The 23670-nt window shown below is 37.2% G+C and overlaps 1 protein-coding gene across 4 annotated transcripts in view; it reads right to left on the reverse strand.

Moving 5' to 3' along the window:
* Positions 1-23670, reverse strand: part of EPB41L5 (erythrocyte membrane protein band 4.1 like 5) — a 166418-nt gene that overhangs the window by 120182 nt on the left and 22566 nt on the right. For all 4 annotated transcript variants that reach the window (XM_007964704.3, XM_007964703.3, XM_007964701.3 and 1 more), the window contains exon 3: positions 17363-17467. In XM_007964704.3, the coding sequence (XP_007962895.3) occupies positions 17363-17467 (105 nt within the window). The remainder of the gene's footprint in view (positions 1-17362; positions 17468-23670) is intronic.

Consider the following 23670-nt stretch of genomic DNA (forward strand, 5'->3'; position numbering starts at 1 on the left):
ATTATAACCAAAAATGAGGTGAAACAATGTCCCCCAAATTTTATAAAACAGACGCTACTCAGAGGTAGTACTTTTTAAAAGAACTTCAGGGTAAAATTAGATCTTTCTCATAATCAAGGTCCTATCTATTAAATAAAGAAGTCTTTGTTCCACAAATAAAAAATGTTAACATTGTGACTATGAGACTTCTGGGTTTCAAGAGTAACAGCCTTTTATGTAACCTCTTCACTCTCAAATGTCCATGACACAAAGAGATCTAAAAACTTATTCCAGATATTTCCACTGATAAACCATTCCCAGCTCACTTCTCATTATTAATTCCTTTATGCTACCAAGTCCTAACAGTGACAGGATGCACACATCCAACTAAGATATACGTGACTGTGTTCTCTCTGGCATGCTTTCAATTCCAAGCACTCTAAAGGAAGGCTAACTAGTTCACAGAGCCAAGGAATCCAATTTCAGAAATGCAGATAGGCAGAGTGGGTAAACAAAGCTGCATTGTAACTGTTTACTTTCCTTGCCAATTATTTGCCTAGCTGCTTCTCTCCATTCTCCAAGATCCAAAAGTGCAATTCACCGAACTATCAGTGTGGCAGCAAAATACCTTTCCATGTTTAAATAAAACGTTCAGTAAATATTTTTAGAACGCTACACAATATTTTCGAGATTTCAAGTGTGTGGGCCACTTTGCCATCTCTCATCTTTTAATAAACTCAGTTGGACATCCACTTTTAGTCCCATTTCAATCTAGCAATCTTTAATCTTTCAATCTATGCTGGCAAGATGGCCGAATAGGAACAGCTCTGGTCTGCATCCTTCCATTAACAGAACATTAGGCCTGCCAGTAGGCAGAAAACAATTCAATTTTCTTTCAGTAGAAAATACTTCAACCTAGAGCAGTAAACAGTTCATCCATCACTGTCCAGCCCAGAAATCCAATATCCAAATATTCCAGACTTAACTGACACAAATACCTACTGCGGCCTGATGCAAATCCTATACGGAATAAGAAAAAAACTAGTTTTCATGCCCCAGATTTTCTCCCCAAAACCATGTAACTGGAAGTTGCCCGATCTTCCATGGCTGGTCACCTGGGCACTATTTCAGGTGGCCTCTCATACACCGTAGCGAGTGCAAATGAGCACAACTCTTCCAGGAAGCAGTTTGACTAGACAGTAGGTAATGTCTCAAAAATAACTATGTGTCTTCAACCCAGCAATTCTACACCTAGAAATCATTATGGATGTGTGTAGATTGACCTACAAGAAATTACATCAAAGAAGATTAGGACAACCTATGTAGTTTCTAATACCTGCACTCCCTTACGATGACCCAAACTCAGATAAAGCATCAAACACATTTTAAAGTGAGATTTAGGAGCTGTGGGAGTTCCGGGCGATGTTCTTCTTGGAAAGGTCTGAGTTCATGTTTGCATATTCTCAAGTCTGTTTTCTTTCATCTCCTCCACATTCCAAGACCGGGGCCTGGAAAATTCAGGCCTCAGAGACAGGCACTGATAGTATTTTCCTTGAATCAGGATCTTTAGGAGTTGGGTTTATATTATACTAGAAGATAAAAGTGAAAGCACACAGATATAGATTACTAGTAAGATTCTCTTTCCTCACTGTACCTTAAAAAAGAGAAAATTTCCCTTCTAATTTCCTACTTTTAAAGTTTAGTTGATAAAGTGGTATCAAAGGATGTAGAAAGCCACATTTCTTTCCATCCTATTGAACTAGGCATGGAAGAACAATTATCTACTTGCATCTTAAAATATAAATAATATATAACAACAAACATAACAGCCATAAGTAAACCAAACAAAGAATCACCTAGGGAGCGTCCATAAAACACTAACATACACACAACCCTCATCCCAGACCCTATCGTCAAATATGGTCTGTAAACAGCTCTTCAAATGAATGACTCCTGCCTTCTAACCACCTAACCTACATGCCTCTAATAAAGAAATGTACCACCACTACTCTTGCTCAAAGACCAAAGAGCTTATAGTAGAGAAATGTTAACCATCTTTCAAACCAATTGCCTCTGCAAAAAATATTTCTGTGAATACAGGTTTATGCTCTGAATTAAAGAATTATTTTAAAACAAATTATTACATTTTGAATAATCTTAAAAGTTAAAAACTATCCTAAGAGACGATAGCATTACTGTGTTCTAACTGAAAACACTTCAATTTTGATCTAGAGTCCACTATAAACTTCCTGAGTGACTACTTTTTTTGAGTTAACAGTCTGTATTATAAAACATTCCAAATGAAGACTTAAATCACCATTAAAATATATCTTCCACTGTGCCTTTCTGCATATTATTAGTATGCTCTAAGGATTTTTGTTTCTGTTTTTTTTTTTTTGAGACGGAGTTTCGCTCTTGTTGTCCAGGCTGGAGTACAGTAGCGCGATCTCGGTTCACTGCAACCTCCGCCTCCTGGGTTCAAGCGATTCTCCTGCCTCAGACTCCTGAGTAGCTGGGATTACAGGTGCCTGCCACCATGCCCAGCTAATTTTTACTATTTTTAATAGAGACAGGGTTTTGCCATGCAGGCTGGACTTGAACTCCTGACCTAAGGTGATCTGCCCATCTCGGCCTCACAAAGTATTGGGATTACAGGCGTGAGCCACTGTACCCAGCCAGGATTTCTTTTTTTTTTAACCTTTATTTTAGGTTCATGGGTACGTGTGCAGAGTTGTTATACAGGTAAACTGCATGTCATGGGGGTTTGGCATACAGGTTATTTTGCCACCCAGGTAATAAGCATAGTACACTCTATAGGGGTAATATGGTAGTTTTTTCACAAGTTATATAGGTTATATATTCACTTTCCAGATAAAAAGTAGATAATCTATTTTGGAAATACACTTTAAAAAGGGAGACAGCTTGCTACCAAAATTGCATAGGAGCTCACTAGGTTTTGACGGTCATTTTACACTTAATTCACTTTTTTTTTGTTTTTATTTTTGAGACCGAGTCTTACTTTGTTGCCCAGGCTAGAATGCAGTGGTGTGATCTCGACTCACTGCAACCTCCGCCTCCCTGGTTCAGGCAATTCTCATGCCTCAGCCTCCCAAGTAGCTGGGACTACAGGTGTGAGCCACCACGCCTGGCTAATTTTTTTTTTTTTTATTTTCAGTGGAGACAGGTTTTCACCATGTTGGCTGGGCTAGTCCTGAACTCCTGACCTCAGATGATCTGCCCACCTCAGCCTCCCACAGTACTAGGATTACAGCTGTGAGCCACCACACCCAGCCCACTTATTTTTTTTATTACTGCTCACACATGTATCGATTTTGAACTCACATTCTGACCACTTCAAAATACCCTGTATTTTAAAACAGCTAAACACATTTTTAGAACCCAGTAAAAGTTCATCAGAGCCTTGTATGATCTTATTTCCCACACTCCTCATCACTATTTTTAAACAGAATTCTCTGTGGTATTCAGTCCATATCTTAAACTTAAGAATCAAAATACATAAATTCAAATCCAGTCTCTAGAAATCACTAGACCTCACTTAAACCTTTTATTCTTCACAGGAGATTTTTCTGAGGATCAAATCAAAAAACTATTGCCTCAAACCCCATAATTATTGAACAAATAAAATGAATTATATCTACATTTCTTTAAATGAATTATTGAATACTCATAATATAGCATTTTATAATGTAGCAATAAATATTAACAGAAACAAAACAACAGTATCTAGATAAAAGAAAACATATCGTTACTTTCATACACTGATAATAATTTTAATTTGTAAATATAATCAAACAGCTTTAAAGTCTATCTCTTTGACCTGATGATTCCATTTCTTCTATTTTAATTTTTTTTTAATCCAGAATACTGACAAGGATTTACAAAGATGATCAACTTCAGAATATTATTAGCCCTAAATTATAAACAATCATTATTGGGCAGCTGTAAGATCAGGAGTTTTCCTGAAAAATTCAACAAGGTCATCCTTCTTTAGACTTATGCCCTTAACTTTTTAGTTCTTCCTTGTTTAGCAAATATGTCTTACAATATACAGATACATACATTTAACATGTTGTTTATTTCTACGTTTTTCACCTCCCACTATCTTACTGAATCCTATTGTGTTCTCAGCTGAATACAATGCAGTCATCTGCCACTGATAATTTTATTTCCTTCAAATCTTTATAATTTTCTCTTCCATAAATGCATTTGCTGGTACTTCTATGAAATTAAGTAGCAATGGTAATAGTAGGCATACTTGTCATCACCTTCTCTTTATTAGAAATGCTTATATTATTAATCTAGGGATCTCAAAAAATCAAAATTCAGTATAAAAAATTAAAAATGGAGAGCTAGTGAGCAACTACCAGCTCTGTTCTCCACAGGTGCCACATGTTGGACCATCTGTCTACCCATGCTTACATCAAGAACCAAGGAAGTTTTGAAAAAAAAATTACAGAACATAAACAAGCTTTCCAATCAATTTAAGAAAAAGACAAAACATAATTAATACTGACAACTTAAAATTCCTTCTTTCTTAAGTATTTATTAGAAATGCTGTTTCCCTTTTCTAAAAGCATAGTATACAGTATCACGTTATACAAGATACACTTGACGCATGATACCTACCATAAAGTAAATAATAAATAAAGTAACTTATTTTTCTTTAAAAACTTCACTGAATGGGTGGGGTGCAGTGGCTCATGCCTGTAACCCAACACTTTGGGAGGCTGAGGTGGGCAGATCACCTGAGGTCAGGAGTTCGAGACCAGCCCAGCCAACGTGGTGAAACCCTGTATCTACTAAAAACAAAACAAAAAACAACAACAACAAAAGAAAGCCAGGCGTGGTGGTACATGCCTGTAGTCCTGGCTACCTGAGGGCTGAGACAGGAGAATTGCTTGAACCTGGAAGGCGGAGGCTGTAGTGAGCCGAGATCGTGCCACTGCTCTCCAGCCTGGGCAACAGAGTGAGACTCCTTCTCAAAAAAAAAAAAAAAAAAAAAAAAACTTCACTGAACCAGTTACAATTCTAATCTCTAAATTTAACCTTTTCAAACTTCACCAAGCACAAATATATATGTTTGAGGATTAAATTTTGCTCCCGAGACATGGTTTGTTTGTACTACACGATGTTTATTTTTAAGGTTTTATTATGAAATAATTAGAGATTCACACAAACTTGGAATGATAGCAAGGAGAGGTCCGGTCCTGGGTACACTTCTGCCAATGCTTACATTTTAACATAACTACAGTACAATATTAGAATCAGTAAACTAACGTTGGTATAATGTGCATGTATAGTTCTGTGTCATTTTATCACATTTAGATTCCTATCCTAATACCATAATCAAGATATAGAAATATCCCATTATCACAAAGAACTCCCTCATATTACTCATTTATAGTCACCACTCCCCCAACTCCAATATCCCTTACCCTTAGCAACCATTAATTTGATCTCAATCTCTGTAACTGTGTCATTTCAAGCATGTTACATAAATAGAATCATATAATATATAACCTTTTGATACTGGCTTTATTTCCTATTCGGCATAATGCCCTCTGAAATCCATCCAAGTTGTTGCAGATCAATAGTTTCTTCTTTTTATTGCTGAGCAGTATTACATGGTATGATTGTGCCACTGTTTAATCATTCACTTACTGTAGGACATTGTGGTTGTTTCAAGTTTTTTGCTACTACAAATAAAGATGTTATGAACAATCATGCCCAAGTTTTTCTGTGGAAATAAGTCTTCATCTCTTGGGGATAAATGGTCAGGCATACAACTGCTGAGTCATATGGTTTAATACATGTTTAGTTTTAAAATAAACTGCCAAATTATCTTCCAGAGTTGCGATATCACTTTACTATCCCAACACCAACAATGTATGAGAGATCCCGTTTCTGCACATTCTCACCAAAATTTAGAGTTGTCACTATGTTTTACTTTAGCTGTTTTAATAGATGTGTAGTGAAAATATCTCATTGAGGTCTTAATTGGCACTTCCCTGATGACTAGTCTAACATCTTTTCATGAATTTGTCATCTGTATATCCTCTGAGGTGAAATGTCTCTTAATGTCTTTTGTTCATTTTCAAATTAGATTGTTTGCTTTCTAATTGTTGAGCTGAGGAACTTGTTTCGTTTTGGTTTTGGTTGAGACATGGTTTCGCTCTGTCGCCCAGGTTTGAGGTGCAGTGGCCGTCACAGCTCACGGCAGCCTCCACCTCCCAGGCTTAAGCGATCCTCCTGCCCAGCCTCCCAAGTAGCCACAACACCAAACTAATTTTTTTTTTTTTTTTTTTTTTGTAGAGACAAGGTCTCACTATGTTGCCCAGGCTAGTCTCGAACTCCTGGGCTCAAGTGATCCTCCTGCCTTGGCCTCCCAAAGTGCTGGGATTACAGGCATGAGCCACTGCGCCCAGCTAGGCATTGTGTATATATGCTAGACATGAGTTCCTGGTCAGATGTGCAATATACAAATATTTTCTCCCAGTCTGTAGCTTAGCTTCTCGTTCTAGTAACAGGGTCTTTCCCAAAGCAAAAGTTTTTAATTTTTTATGAAGTTCATTTTATCTTTTTTTAAAAATCATCCTTTTGGTATCATGTTTACTAATAACTCTTCTCTAATCTCTAGGTCCCACAGATTTTCTCCTGTTTATTTGTCTCTAAGTTTTATAGTTTTACACTTTAGGTCAAGATTTTTTGTCTTACAGATATACAGCTGCTCCATCTTTTTTTTTTTTTTTTTTTTGCCTTTTTCCACAGGTTCTAATCCAGCACCATTATTAAAACTATTCTTCCACTGAATTACTTTGGCACCTTTAACAAAAATCAGAGGTAATATTTGTGTAGGGCTATTTCTTTCCATTGATCTACATGTCTGTCGCTTTGCCAACACCACACAGTCTTGATTATGAAAGCTAAAAGTCTTGAAATTGGGTAGTGTGATTCTTCCCATTTTATTCCCCTTTTTCAAAATTACTTCAGCCATTCTAGTTCCTCTGTCTTTCCACATAAATTTTAGAATAAAAATTTATATCTACAATCTATATCTACAAAATATCTTACTGGAATTTTGAGAAAAACTGCATTAAACCTGTATATTAATTTGGGGAGAACTGGTATCTATCTTTACTTTGTTGAGTCTTCCATTCAATGTAGAATGTCTTTCCATTTACTTTTATCTTCTTTGATTTCCTCCATCAGCTACACTATTTTTAAAAATATGTTTAACAACTTTTAAAAAAATAGACAATTTAACCTAGAAATCTGGATTTCAGCTTCTCTTGAAATACCTGAAGATCCAGCAATGCTGGTACAACAAACCTATTCAACAGCAAATGCCTGGAGCTAAGTGGTACTTGTCCTATTACCCCTTTTGCAGCTAAAGGTAATATGCTTCCCACTTCACCACATCCCCTCCACCAATCCTTTTTGATCCTCTACATGTAGTCTGCTGGATATCAGCTATGATTTATCATCACGCTATCTATATTTTTCTGTCTCCATCCCTATCAAAAATGAGAAAAAGGCTGGGCACAGTGACCCACACCTGTAATCCCAACACCTTAGAAGGCCAAGGTAAGAGGATCACCTGAGGCCAGGAGTTCCAGAACAGCCTGGGCAGTCTCTACAAAATTATTATTTTTTAAATTAGCCAGGCATGGTGGTGCACACCTATAGTCCTACCTACCTGGGAGGCTGAGGTGGGCAGATCACTTGAGCCCAGGGGTTCAAGGCTACAGTGAGCTCTGATCATGCCACTGCACTCCAGCCTGGGCAGACACAGATAGCAAAACCCTGCTTCTTTTATTTAAAAATAAAATAAAATACAAAACATAACAAGCATGTAGCATGATTTTTTTTTTTTAATGGGAGAAGCCATATTTCTTGGAAGTAAATAACCATGTAAAATCTTTAATGTGCATACCAACTTGCTTCCCTTCTTTTGCTCTCCCGCCTGGTCCATGTAACACTTGATTTTAAGACTGAAAATTCTTCCTTCAAAATGTATCAAACATGTTCTCCAGGAAATTGGTACAGTTAATTATCCAATTATTCTGCAAAGTCTTACTGTACCAACCTAAAATCATTCAATATCAAAAGAAAGATTCCTTACTGCCTGGCTTAAAAATACATTACTTCTACTGTGGAAAGTCTTGCATAAAAGAAACTACCCAAAATTGTCACTTTTTTAACCAGTAATATTGGCAGTGCTCCTGTCATGGGTAACTTTGCTATACATACTATTTTTATGACAGAAAAAAAAAAAAGTGTTTCCCTAAGCCTTCATCAAGAAAGAATATATTACCACAAAAATCTTTGTTTAGTTATACAGTGAGATTTAATAACAAAGTTGTACCAACAGCAAAAAAAAAAAAAAAGAGATTATATATGTTTAATGGCATAACTGTCTTAAAGATTTAAAGAGAAAAACTCACAAATTTGTACCATTATCCATCTTCCCTTAAGCTATAGGTTATTCATTTGCTAAAGAAGTGTTACTAAATTGGAGAATTCATAGTTGGGCTTCAGGGATATCTGAATTACTACATATAGATAAAATGTTATGTGTATGTGCATTTTTCTAGGGAAAGAGTCCACAGATTTCACAACTCTAAGTTTAAGATCATTACTGGACTATATAAAAGGATATTAAAGTAAGTTTAGATTTTAAAATAGACGATGGGGTAGTATTCTGCAGTCCACTAAAACAAAGATGACCACATATTCTGGTTTACCAGAATAATACTGGCGGCTTGTGCCTATCCCAATCCCTCATTCATTAAGTTCCCCTTTTACTCTCTAAAGTGGCCTAGTTGAAAAACTGACAAAAAACAAAGAGAAAACACAGCCAGATGTGGGGGCTCATGCCTGTAATCCCAGAACTTTATGAGGCTGAGGAGGATCACTTGCATCCAGGAGTTCGAGACCAGTCTGGGCAATATAATGAGCCCCCATCTCTACAAAAAAATAAATAATTAGCCAGGTGTGGTGCATGCCTATAGTCCCTGCTACTCAGGAGGCTGAGATGGGAGGACTGCTTGAGCCTGGGAGGTCGAGGCTGCAGTGAGCTGTGATGGTGTCACTACACTCCAGCCTGGGTGACAAAGTGAGACCCTGTCTCAAAATGGAAAGAAAAGAAAATCTGAATACGCCTGTAACAAGTGAATGAGTCAATAATTAAAAACATCCCACAAACAAAAGCCCAGAACCAGATGGTTTCAATGACGAATTCTACCAAATGTTGAAGGAATTAACACTAATCCTTCACAAGATTTTCCAAAAAAACACAAGAGGAGGGATGGTTTTCCCATCTCGTTCTATAAGACCAGCGTTACCCAGACACCCAAACCAGAAAAAAAAAAAAAAAAAATCACAAGAAAACTACAGACTAATATCCTTTATGAATATAGAACCAAAATAATCACCAATACTGGCAAACCAAACCAAGCAACATATAAAAAGGATTATATGGTCAGGTGTGGTGGCTCGCGCCTGTAATCCCCACACTTTGGGAGGCTGAGGCAAAAGAATCGCTTGTATACAGGAATTCCAGACTAGCCTGGACAACACAGCGAAACCCCATCTCTACTAAAAATACAAAAACTGGCAGGCACAGTGGCGCATGCCTGTTGTCCCATCTCCTTGGGAGGCTGAGGTGGGAGAATCGCTTGAACCAGGAGGCAATGTTGCAGTGAGCCAAGATCGCGCCACTGCACTCCAGCCTGGGCAACAGAGCAAGACTCCATCTCAAAAAAAAAAAAAAAAAAAAAAAAAGATTACAAACCATGACTAAGTGGGATTTATCCCAAAAATCCAAGGTTGGTTCAACATTTAAAAAAAAAATTTTTTTTTAATCAACATACCATACAAACAAATTTTTTTTTAAAACCTCACATCATCCTTTCAATAGATGCAGAAAAAACAATTGACAAAACCTAACGACCTTTCATAAATATGCAAAAATCAGTTGGAGTTCTATATGCTAACAATGAACAATCCAAAAATGAAATTACGAAAACAATTCCACTTAAAATAGTATCAAAGGAATAAAAAGCTTAGGAATAAATTTAACCAAGGAAGTGAGATTTCTATAAACTGAAACTATAAAACATTGTTTTAAAAAAGTAAAAACCTAATACATAGAAAGACATTCCATGTTCATGGGTCAGAAGACTTTACTGTTAAAATGGCAATATTCCCTAAACTGATACACAGATTCAATGCAATCCCTACCAAAATTCCAACTGCCTTTTTTGCATAAATGGATAAGCTGACCCTAAGATTTATATGGAAATGCAAGGGACCCAGAATAACCAAAAGAACTGAAAAAAGAAGACACCTTGAGAACTCACACTTCCCAATTTTAAGACTTACTACAAAGTTACCATAATCGAGATACTGTGGTACTGGCATAAGGATCAACATAAAGATCAATGGAACAGGCCAGGTGCAGTGGCTCACGCCTAGCACTTTGGGAGGCTGAGGTGGGCGGATCACCTGAGGTCGGGAGTTGGAGACCACCCTGCCAACATGAACAAACCCAGTCTCTGCTAAAGGTGCAAAATTAGCTGGGTGTGGTGGCTCATGCCTATAGTCCCAGCTGGTTAGGAGGCTGAGGCAGGAGAATCGCTTGGACCCGGGAGGCAGAGGTCCCGGTGGGCCAAGGTCACGCCACTGCACCACTCTAGCCTGGGCAACAAAAGTGAAACTCCATCTCAAAAAAACAAACAAACAAACAAAAAACATATATACATACACACACACACACATATATGTGTTTGTGTGTGTGTATATATATATCAGAAGAGAGAATCCAGAAATAAACCCACATATCCATAGCCTATAGTAAATAGATTTCCAACAAGTATGCAACAAGACCCTTCAATGGGGAAAGAATAGTCATTTTAACAAGTCGTGTTAGGATCACTGGATATTCACATGCTAAAGAATGAAGCTGGACCCCAACTTCATAGCATATACAAAAATTAACTCTAAATGAATCAGATGCCTGTTGTCCCAGCTACTTTGGAGGCTGAGGCAGGAGAATCACTTGAACCAGGAGGCGGAAGTTGCAGTGAGCCGAGATTGCGCTACTGCACTCCAGCCCGGTGACAGAGTAAGATTCTGTCTCAAAAAAAAAAAAAAAAAAAAAAAAAAAAAACTTTTAGAAGAAACCGTGTAAATCTTTGTGACTTCAGAGTAGGCAATCGTTTCAGAGATACAACACAAACTGCATTAGCAACCAAAGTAGGTAAACCGGATTTCATCACAATGTAAAACTTTTGTGCAAAGGACACTATCAAGAAAGTGAAAAAAAAAAAGTGAAAAGTGGGGGAAAAAATTTGCAAATGTATCTGACAAGGGCTGAGTACCCAGAAAACACAAAGACCTCTTACAACTCAACAGCAAAAAGATAAATAACCCACTAAAAATCAGGCAAAGGATTTGAATAGTCATTTCTCCAAAGAAGATACGCAAATGGCAAATAACCACATGAAAAGATGCTCAACATCATTAGTCATTAGGGAAATGCAAATCCAAATCACAATGAGACACCATTTCATATCAACTAGGATGGCCAAACCAAAAAGAAGGGGAAATCACAAGTTGGCAAGTATATGGAGAAACAGGAATCCTCACACATTGCTAGTAGGGCGTGTGGAATGGCGCCATCACTGGAAAAGTTTGGCACAAGCAATCCTCCTACCTGAACCTACTGAATAGCTGGAACTACAGGCACACACCACCACACCTGGCTAATTTTTGTATGTTGTAGTTATGCCATGTTGCCCAGGCTGGTCTCGAACTCCTGGGCTCAAGCAATCTATCCACCTCAGCCTCCCAAAGCGTTGGGATTACAGACCACCATGCCCAGTCTTCAGAGCAGCATTATTCATAACAGCCAAATAGTAGAAACACTCCAAATGTCCATCGATGGATGAGTAAATAAAACGTGATATATCCATAAAACAGAATATTATTCAGCAATAAAAAGGAATCAAGTACTAAGATATGCTACAACATGGATGAACCGTGAAAACATTATGCTAAGTACATTTCCAGATTCCAAAGGCCACCTATTACATGATTCCATTCAAATGAATTTTTCAAACTAGGCAAATCCACAGACAGTGTTTGCCAGAGGCTGTGGAGAGGGGTAAATGGGGAATAACTGGTAATGTGTAAGAGGGTTTCTTTAGCGGTGATTATTATGTTCTGGAATTAGTGATGATGGCTGCACAATTCCAAATATACTGAAAACTCTGAACTGTGCAATGTAAAGTGGTGAACTTTATGGTATGTAAATTATATCTCATTTTTTTTTAAAGTGCCCTACTTTACAGAAAAAATGACACCGTCATGCTAACTAAAACCAACTCCTTTTACTTAAGCATGCCTTCTTTCTTCTCTTTAAGCCTCCTACTCCAAACCAAATCTCTGAGGTAATAACTCTTCAATACTATTGTCAAAGGAGTGCTTTATGTACTACTGTGTATTTGTAAGTTGACAAGTTTCACAATCCCTTCCTTTTTCCAAATAATTCAGTCCATCCAAGATCAAAGAAATAGCAAAAAATAAAAATAAAAAATAGTAACTCAGTCTACAAATAATTAGGTTGTCTGAGCAAGACCAGCATCTACACAGCAAGAGGCTAGAGACTGGTTCCATACATGCAGAGTGATCAATAGAGTAAACCTAGTTGTGATAATCATAGCCTGGTTTCTGCAGAAGAGAACTACAGATGCGGAAAGAGAAACAAAACTACAAGCCCTGTAGTGTTAGACTGGAATTTCAATTATTTATGGGTGTTGAAGTCATGGTATTCACGGTATTCTTGAGAGATAGAGAGACAGAGAGAGACACACAGAGAGAGACAGAGATGGAGAAATAAACATAAACACATATTCCCTAAATCTGGCCACAAGACTCATTGGAGAATTGACTAATTAAAGGGCTGGAGTAGGGCACTGCAAGATGAACATGGCATACCTTCATAAGCCAGAAAGTAAGGTAGAGCTCAAAGAATGAAGGGGTCTTGTTAAATGAACATAGACGCCACCCTGAAGCGGCTCCCATTGACCATACTTGGGAAAATTTGAGCAACAAAATAAATGACAGTAACCGATATAACCCACTGAACAAAACAGGAATCTACTAGTTCATAAATAAATAGAAAGTTTGATGAGGAACAGTCTCAATGTAACTGCCCACAAAATAGCTAATGATAAAGGGAAAAAAGAGTCACTTCATAGTGATGAGGCCTGGCAGACACCATCTTAAGGGATCAAATTTAGTATCACTAGTAATGGGACCACATCAAATTACATGACGCCCAATAAGACAGAATGAAACAAAAGATCACTTCGGTTATTTTCCTGCCAAAGGTACCAAGATTAATCTACTTTATGAGAGAACATGAGACAAATGCAAATTGAGGGACAATATACAAAATAACTGTCTTGTATCTTCAAGAGCTTCAAAGTCATGAAAGCCAAGGCAAGACTGAGGAAACCACAGTATTCCAGGTTGAAGGCAACTAAAGAAACATGAAAACTAAATGCAAAGCATGACCAGGCGCAGTGGCTCGCGCCTGTAGTCCCAGCACTTTGGGAGGCTGAGGAGGCAGATCACAAGGTCAGGAGTTCAAGACCATCCTGGCCAATGTGGTGAAACCCTGTCTCTACTAAAAATACAACAATTAGCTGGGCATAGTGGCACGCGCCTGTAGTCCTAGCTACTCAGGAGGCTGAGACAGAAGAATCGCTTGAACCCAGGAGGTGGAGGTTGCAGTGAGCTGAAATCACGCCACGGCATTCCAGCCTGGGCAACAGCATTCTCAGTCTCAAAAAAAAAAATGCAAAGCATGATTCTGCTGGATCTTTTGGGTATAAAGAACATACTAGAAACAATTAGCATTATCTGAATACAGCCTAAGGAGATAAGATGGTGGTACTATCATAGCGTTAATTTCCTGGTTTTGATGGCTGTATTGAGTTATGAAGTGTGCTTGCTTACACGAAACATACACTGAAGAATTCAGGTGTGATGGGACATCTTAACTATAACTCTCTCTCACATGGTCCCAGAAAAATGGTTATTTATACCATCCTTGCAACTTTCTGTAAACGTGAGATTGTTTCAACTATGAAAATAAATATGTGTACATGAATACAGAATAACCCAGTCTAATCAAAAGTAAACAATTTAAAAAATAGAGCTCAGATTATATGTCTGTATAAGAAAAGTGAACTTTGGCTTCATCAATTTACTAATTTTGGTTATCTCCACGATGACTCCATAATTCTATAGTCATAGACGTTTCAGACTGATCTTTAGTGATCAATAAACTAAAATTTGGCACATTAATTTTACATATATGGACATGCCACATGCTGAATGTGAAATTATAGCATGTAATTCCTTGGTCGCTTTTTACGCTGCCCCTCACCCCACTTTGGTTTCATTTCATTCTGAGGTTGAATATGGCCACACAACAAGGTGATTCTTTGTTTGCTTATGTCATGAGACTATCATGGAATCAACTGAGTGAGAACTTGAAAAGTTTAGCTTATCTGGAGTTCATTTTTAATATCTTTAGTCTACTAACTGTTCTTCCAGCTCAACTCATAGCGTGTTTCAGTGAAGCAAAAATAAAATGAAATAAAAGTAAGTCTGTAAGTTTAATTTTAATGCCTAGATTTCTGGTTACTGGAAGGAATAAACTAGAACTAAAGAGTAGGGATTAAATATCCTAATTCTGGCTTTACCAAAAATTTATTATCATGACAAGAAAGACACTATATGTGTATCAAACGAGAGAAAAAACATCAATATGGAATTCAGTAATTGCTGATATTAGCAAAGAGCTAATAATACAACTTAGTAATGACTGCATATTTCTTTCCACAATTACTTAAATATTAAGTACCTCAAACCTAACTTTGGCACACTTTTGCTTTCTTTTCCCTTATACTGCCTCAAAAAACAGGAAGTCATAGATTGCTATCCTTAATATCATCTATTTATTCACCTGATTGTACAGCTTTACTATTATTCCAGAAGTGAAAGCTGAATGATATTAAAATTAACAGGCAACCAAGATGTTATCAAACTAAATAGAAGTCCAGAATTAAATTCAGCAAATGTTTTGTGTGCCTACTACCTGCTGGACTCATTCTCTACCATTAGTGAATTTAGTCTAATAAAAGAGAATTAAGAACGTTAGAAAGAAAAATAAAAGAAACACCTCTCACAATAACATCACCAAGAGATCAGAAACTCTGAAACTATGAAAAATAGCTTCACAAGTTTTTCATGTATATGCATGTCCATATATCCTTTTTTTTTTTTTTTTTTTAAGAGACAGGGCCTTGCTCTGTTACCCAGACTAGAGTGCAGTGGCATGACCATAGCTCACTGCAACCTTGAACTCCCGGGTTCATGAGATCCTCCCACCTCCCAAGTAGTCAGGACTACAGGCATGCACCACCATGCCTAATTTGTTTATTTTTGTAGAGACAGGGTCTTGCAATATTGCCCAGGCTGCTCTCAAACTCATGGCCTCAAGTGATCCTCCCTCCTCAGCCTCCCAAAGTGCTGGGATTACAGGCATGAGCCACTGCTCCTAGCCCAGATTTTTTTTTAAATAGAAAAATTCAATTACACTGCTTTATAATCCTTTATGACTACTTCTACCACTCCATTTCAATTAGTATATTAATACTTAAAAATCACAATTTTGTTTTGTTTTAGAAATAGGGTCTCACACTTTGTCACCCAGGTTGGGAGTGCAGTGTTGCAATCACAGCTCACTGCAGCCTCCAACTCCAAGTTCCTAGGCTCCAGGGATCCTTCAGCCTCAGTCACCCAGCCAGCTGGAACTACAGGCATGCACTGCTACACCTGGCTAATTTTTTTTTTTTAATAAAAAATCACCTTTTTGTTTTTGTGTTTTTTTGAGACAGGGTCTCGCTCTGTCACCCAAGCTGGAGTGCAGTGGCGCAATCTTAGCTCACCGCAACCTCTGCCTTCCAGGTTCAAGCAATTCTCCCACCTTAGTCTCCCGAGTAGCTGGGACTACAGGGGCACGCCACTATACCGGCTAATTTTTGTATTTTTAGTAGAGAGAGGATTTTGCCATGTTAGCCAGGCTGGTCTCGAACTCCTGACCTCAAGTAATCCTTCTGCCTCAGTCTCCCAAAGAGCTGGGATTACAGATGTGAGCCAACACGCATGGCCAAAAATCGCCATTTTTTAATAAGCTGCATAGTATTAATTGCAAAGATATGCCAAAATCTGCCTAACCGATGCCCTGTTGCCAAATGCTCATGGTTACTTAATTTGGAGGCACGATGGGGAGGGTTGTCAGGAAAAAATGACAGCTAAAATTATTAACTGCTGTAAACTTAGCCCAGATGCTTTATAAAACCAGCTAGGAGTTTCTCTCTAAACACACACACACACAACTTCTAGAAAAAAAGGCTTAATGCCATGACATCCGTATCATCTCTGGTCTCTTCCTCTGCCTCCTACTGTCCAGGCCTTAATATTACTTTTATCCTAAAGTATTTGTAATAACTTTTCCTGACTTCAATCTCTGTCCATTCCAAGTCCTACATAGCTCTGCATCAAACTTCCTGAAGGAAAACATAACCTCCCTGCTTGAAGACTACCTAATCCCAATTATTTGAGAGTAAATACTGCTAACTTATTATTTAATACTTTGGGCATTCAGTTTGAATGATATAATCACTAAACCACCTCCCAATGTTTTTATCCGCCACTTTCTTTCAAACATTCTCCAGTAAAATCCTAATATAGTAACCAGTTATTTGAATAGCCTCCAACTTTCTACTCTATTATGTATGCTGTTCTCTCATCAGAAATGCACGTCGAAGTACCACTATTTATAGATACAGAATCACAGATCTGAAAGGGAACTTAGAGATATCCTAGTGTACGCACCTTGATTTGCAAATTAAAAACTACTATCATTTGCCCAAGAGCCCACAAAACTCCCATCTAGCATTCTTTCCATTACACAATGTTTCTCAAATTCTTGTGTGCCCAACAATCAAGTCAACAGTTCTTAAAAACAAAGATTCCAGAGCCCCATCCTCAAAAATTTTGTTCTTATAATTTAGATTACGAAATTAGGACCAGAACTCACATTTTTTCAAACAAGTCCTTCAGGTGATGCTAAAGCAAGGGGGTGGGGGAGGGAGCGGTGTCAAAGCTTTGTATCACAGGAAATAACACATCAAGAATATGAAGCCTAATAGCAATTAGTATATCATCTGCAATTTCCCGTTTCTTCCCCTTATGCTAAAACTTCCAAAAAACAGTTACTCACTGCTACTTGTGCTGAATCCATAAATCTCAGACCAAAATAGTCGCTTTCAATAAGGTCCAGGTGGTACATAATCTGATCAAACAGCTCTTGTCCTTTGGCTTTTTTCTGAAATGGCAAGAAAATAGGTAAATCAATAAGTGGCTTATAAGATCAACAAGGCTGAACAAAAGAAGGTTTTAGTTACACAAGATCTCTTGAAGAAAGGAGAACTTGCAATACCAAAAGTATTAGCATGTGGCAGATAATGGATAAGGCATTATAGTTTTCTAATAGATCACTTAAGGCCAAAAACAAATTTGTGATCTATATGTTTTCCTAGAGGGTGTTACTTCCAATCAACCGACAAAAATTATCTATTTTGAGGTACAAATATTTGTGTGTAAGGATAAATTCTTGTGTTGTCATCAATTTTTAGAGTCCCTACTTTAAAAGGGCCATAATGTCATTGGAAAAAGAAAACACAAAAAACTTAAGAGTACTTTAGTACAAAATATGTGAAACTACACACTTGCAAACAGATTTTAGAGAAGAGACAGAAACTAGAATAATCAATGAAGGCTTGATGGAGAAGAATCACTCAAACTGGAAGAGAATGTAAGGTAAGAAATAAAAAAACTGGGAGGTAGGAGGGAATATGAGATCATAAGAAAACTACTGTGATGACGCAGAAGACACCAACTAGTAGGGTAATAAATAGCAAAGAAACTTTGTATGGAAAAAGCAGTTCTCAAAGTGTGGTCTCAAGATCACCGAGGGTTTCCAAGACCCTTTCAAAAGATTCATGAGGTCCTAGGTTTCTCATATACCTGAAACAAAACATCACATTGCAACACAGTGAACGTAGAAGCAGGTAAGAGAATCCAAGTACCTTCTATTAAACCAGACGTTAAATAGATTTGCAAAAGTGCTTAAAACAAGGCCACTCTTCTAAGCTCTTTGTTGTTTTGGGAAATAGTTATTTTTATAATATGTTTTATATTATGTTAACATAAAAGGGGTATATTGTTCCTATACTAATAGACATTAATCAATTACTGATTAATCAGCTAATCAATACTTAAAATGTTTTCAGTTTTAATTTCTAATACTGTAACTATTGGTAGATATAATCCACATAAGCAAAAGTATTGTTGGGATCCTCAATTTTCATAATTGCTCATCCATGCCTCTCCCATCTGTAGAACTCTAAATTGTGATTTACAGTATTTCCTATTAAAAATGAACATATAGTTGGTTTATCATATCAATCTCTGCCTTTTAACAAATTTATTATTTCAACTTGTCCTTTGCTTTTTCTTTTAGATAAGTAAATCTGTCATCTATACTTCCCTTTATCAAGACAAAAACTTGACGATGCCCTCATGTCCTCTCATCTCCCCTCCACCCAATTCCCATCAAGTTTTATGGACATACTTTTGTGTTTTTTGTTTTTTTTATTCTTAGCTAACTTTTTAAAGACAACAACTTCTACTAGGATATTTCAAAAATGTACATGTCTTACATGTGTACAAGTCTTGTAGCATCTGCTAGATTTGCAAATACTCATTTGAGTTCTTTCTCCAAAAATGTTTCCAAAAATATTCCCATATTTGAGAATATTTTAATCATGCCCTCACTCGAATGACAGTTGGATGGGTAGAAACGTCAAGGTTCATAGTTTCTTTCAATACTTTCTCCAATACTTAAAAAAAATATTATTCCATTATCTTCCTGCAGTCAACACTGTTATTGGTAAGTATGATGTCAATCTCAATTTTGTTCCTTCATAATGTTACTTGTTCACTTTTAGACTCTTTAATGTCACTGTACTGTGTACAAGTGTGAGTTTTTCTTAATTATACTGTATTCTATACGAACCTCTTCAACCTGAGATCTTTCACCTTTCTTTAATTCTAGACATCAACCTCTATTGTCTTCTCAAATATTTCTTCTTTATCATTTTAAGCTTCCCACCTCAGTGCTGGCATCTTTTTTTTTTTTTTTTTTTTTTTTTTTTAGCATACATTACTTATCCATGTAACTATATATTTATATAACACAGACAAAAGTTCAGAAAGCTTTAGTAATATAACAAAATTACATTTAAAACAATGACAAAGCTAGAATTTGAATTTTGCTCTATCTTCCAAGTTCAAATTCACTGAGGAATACATACCTCATCTAGATTTCACCTGGAATGTCACCTGAGATCAGTAAGTCAGATACCCCACTTCTTAAACAACTTCTTCTAGCTCATTCACAAATTTACTTTTCTTTTTTTGAGATGGAGTTTCCTTCTTGTTGCCCAGGCTGGAGTGCAATGGCGTGATCTCGGCTCACTGCAACCTCCGCTTCCCGGGTTCAAGCGATTCTCCTGCCTCAGCCTCCCGAGTAGCTGGGATTACAAGCATGTGCCACCACGCCCGGCTAATTTTGTATTTTTAGTAGAGACGGGATTTCTCCATATTGGTCAGGCTGGTCTCGAACTCCTGACCTCAGGTCATCCGCCCAACTCGGCCTCCCAAAGTGCTGGGATTACAGGTATAAGCCACCGCGCCTGGCCACAAAATGACTTTCAATGCCTAAGTTCTCCAGTCACACAGGGAATTTCCAGTACACTGACCCAACTTCACAGACATCAGCCTCACTTCTCCTTTTTTTAAAGTATAACACAATTTGTCATTTTAACTACTTTTAAGTATAAAATTCAGTGCCATTAAAAATATTCACCATGTTGTACAGCTGTCACCACTATCCATTTCCAGAACTTGTCACTATCCCAATCAGAAACACTATACCCATTAAAAAAACCATTCCCCACTTGCCCTCACCATTACCCCTAGTAACCTCTCTCCCATTAATACTTTCCATCACTACGAATTTGCCTATCCCATGTATCTCACATGAGCAGAATCATAACAGTATTTGTCCTCTTGTTTATGGCTTATTTCACTCACCCTCTCTCCCACTTTCTGTCTCTATGAATCTACCTATTCCATGTATCTCGCATAAGTAGAATCATAACAATATTTGTCCTCTTGTTTCTGGCTTGTTTCACCCATAGTATTTTCAAGGTTCATCCGTGTTGCAAAATATATCAAAATTTCATTCCTTTTTAAAGCTGAAAAATATTTCATTGCAAGTAAATACCATTTTGCTTACTTCTTCAAATGTTGATGTACATTTGGGATTTTCCCACCTTTTCAGTTTGCAATAATGCTGCCATGAACACTGGTGTGTAAGTATCTGTTTGAGTCTCTGCTTTCAACTCTTCCTGGTATACACCTAGGAGTAAAACTGCTGGGTCATATGCTAATTCTATATCTAACTATTTATATATTTTTTTATTTTTTCTGAGATACAGTCTCACTCTGTCACCTAGGCTGGAGTGCAAAGGTGTGATCAAGGCTCACTGCAATCTCCACCCCCAGGGTTCAAGCGATTCTCATGCCTCAGCCTTCCAAGTAGCTGGGACTAACGTGCACAACCATGCCAGGCTAATTTTTGTATTTTTAGTAGAAATAGGGTTTTGTCATGTTGGCCCGGCTGGGCTCGAACTCTTGGCCTCAAGCATCCCAAAGTGCTGGGATTACAGGCGTGAGCCACTGCACCTAGCCATGTTTAACTTTTTGAGAAACTGTCAAACTGTTTCCTGCAGTGGCAACGCTATTTTACATTCCCTCTAAAAGAGTATAACAATTCCAGTTTCTCCACATTCTTGCCAACATTTGTTACTTTCTCTTTTATTTTTTAAAAATAACCACTTGATGGGTATGAATAAGTCTCTCCCATTGTGGCTCTGACTCAAATTTCCATACTGATTAGTGATGGAGAAAATATTTTAATGTGCTTATTAGTCATTTATATATTTTCTTTGGAGAAATGTGCAAGTTCTATGCCCATTTTCGAATTGGTTTTTGTTGTTGTTGTTGCCGAGTTGTAGGAGTTATTTATATATTCTGGATATTAATCTCTTATCATATATCTCATTCGCAAACATTTTCTCACATTCTGTGGGTTGTCCTTTTACTCTCTTGGCAGTGTCCTTTAATACACAAAAGTTTTACATTTTGATGAAGTCCAACTTATTTGTTGTGCTGCCTGTGCTTTCGTTATCATATCCAACAAAATCACTGCCATATCTAATGTCATGAAGACTTTTTCCCTGTTTTCCTCTAAGAGTTTTCTAGTTTTAGCTCTCTCACTATGTCTTTGAACCAACTTTATATTAATTTTTGTATATGGTATAAGGAAAAGGTCTGACTTCTTTCTTTTCTGTGGGGGTATCCAGTTTTCTCATCACCATTTGTTGAAAAAACTGTCTTTTCTCCACTGGTTGGTTTTGGCACCCTTGTAAAAAATCATTTTATCATATTTACAAGGATTTGTTTCTAGTCTCTCTATGCTATTCCATTGGTCAATGTCTGTCTGTATTGCCAGTACTACACCGCTTTTTTTTTTCTTTTGTAGAGACAGGGTCTTGCTATGTTGCCCAGCCTGATCTTGAACTCCTGGTCTCAAGCAATCCTCCTGCCTCGGCCTCCCAAAACACTGGAATTACAGGTGTGAGCCATCACACCCAGCCCCACACTGTTTTTGATTCTGTAGTTTCACAGTAACTTTCGAAATAAATCAGGAACTGTGAGTCCTGATTTCCCTAACTTTCTTCTTCATTTTCAAGATTGTTTTCGCTGTATTTGGGTTCCCTTCAGATTCCAGATGGATTTTAGAATGGGTTTTTCTATTTCTTCAAATAACATCGTTGGGATTTTGATAGGAACTGCATTTAATCTATGGATCACTTTGGGTAGTACTGTCTTCTCAACAAGATTAAGTCTCCAAATTCTTGAATGGGAGGTATCTTCCTACTTATTCATGTATTCTTTCATTCCTCTCAGCAGTGTTTTATATATAGTGCAAGTCTTTGCCTCCTTGCTTAAATTTATTCCTAAGCATTTTATTCTCTTAGATGCTACCATAAATGAAATTGTTTTCTTAATTTTATTTTCAGATCATTGCTAATTTATTAGCACCAAAAGGTATCTTTTTTCCCACAAAATCTTTGGTTTTCTACATATAAGATGATGTCATCTTAAACAGAGATAATTTTATTTCCTCCCTTCCCATTTGGATGCATTTCTTTTTTCTGCTAAACTGCTCTGGACAGAAGTTTCAATACTGTGTTGAACAGAAATGGCAACAGCAGATATTTTTATCTTGTTCCTGATCTTAGGGGAAAAAGGAACTCCTACTTTTAAATTTCATTTATTTCTTAATTTTTATTTTATGCTTCCTATCCTTTCTTTCCTCCTATGGAAAGAATTCCTAAATACGACCTTCCAACTCACTAATTTCTCCTTCACCTGAATTGATCTTAATTTCATCCCATCAAATATGTTCTACAGATTATACTTCTTATACCTAGTATTTTCCTTTGGTTCTTTTAAGTTTTTGTTCTTGTTTCATGCTATTAATACCTTATCTTTTAGAAAATGTATTAGACTTTTGTTTTTATTCCATCTGCCTTTGCTTCTACTATATACATAAAGATATTAACAACATAAAACAAGAAAACACACACATACACACAGTTTGTTATCTTTTACTTGACTTTTGAGGTGCTTGCACTCATTTGTCTCCTTATTTTGGACATATTCATTTGGCAACATGAGTCACTTTCTCTAGATTATGTGTAACAAAAGAAAGGCCTGACTCTAGTCTATATCAGCTCCATTTAGCACTGAGAAACCCCTGGGGGAACAGAAGAACTCTAGGGAGGAGAGCCCTAACAAGGAGAAAATCACAGTTAATCACTTTCCATTATACAAATAACTCCCTCAGGTTAAGAATTCATTCTCTGTCCACAGATAAAAAGGAAAGTAGCATTGGGAAGGAGGCATTTTTTGAAACAATAATTCACTGCCCTCTAAGAGTTTGGTGGAGGGGTAGGAAATTTAGGTAAGGGAATTTTAGGCATAAGGATTTTTAGAGGTCAAAAACTTTTTAGGGAGTGCTATTATGACTTATTCTTAAAGACACTTCCACCCATTGTCTGAGTTATTGCTATCACACCCCTTAAAAGAGATACTAATTATCAAGACACACTTGGAGCAGGGGGATAAGACCTCCATCCAAACTGCCTTTTACCTCAATTATCCTGCCACAGCCACAGTAGCAGCCCCCTAAACCAGACTGCAGCAACCATTACTACACACACACTCCAGTACCAACACTCCTTACCTGGAGCTGATTTTTCTATCTTAAGTTTTATGATCATTCATGGGTTAATCTTAGGAGAGGACACCAGAAGCCCTTATTAACTTCAATAT

The sequence above is a fragment of the Chlorocebus sabaeus genome, chromosome 10, assembly GCF_047675955.1.
Source record: "Chlorocebus sabaeus isolate Y175 chromosome 10, mChlSab1.0.hap1, whole genome shotgun sequence".
NCBI lineage: Eukaryota > Metazoa > Chordata > Mammalia > Primates > Cercopithecidae > Chlorocebus > Chlorocebus sabaeus.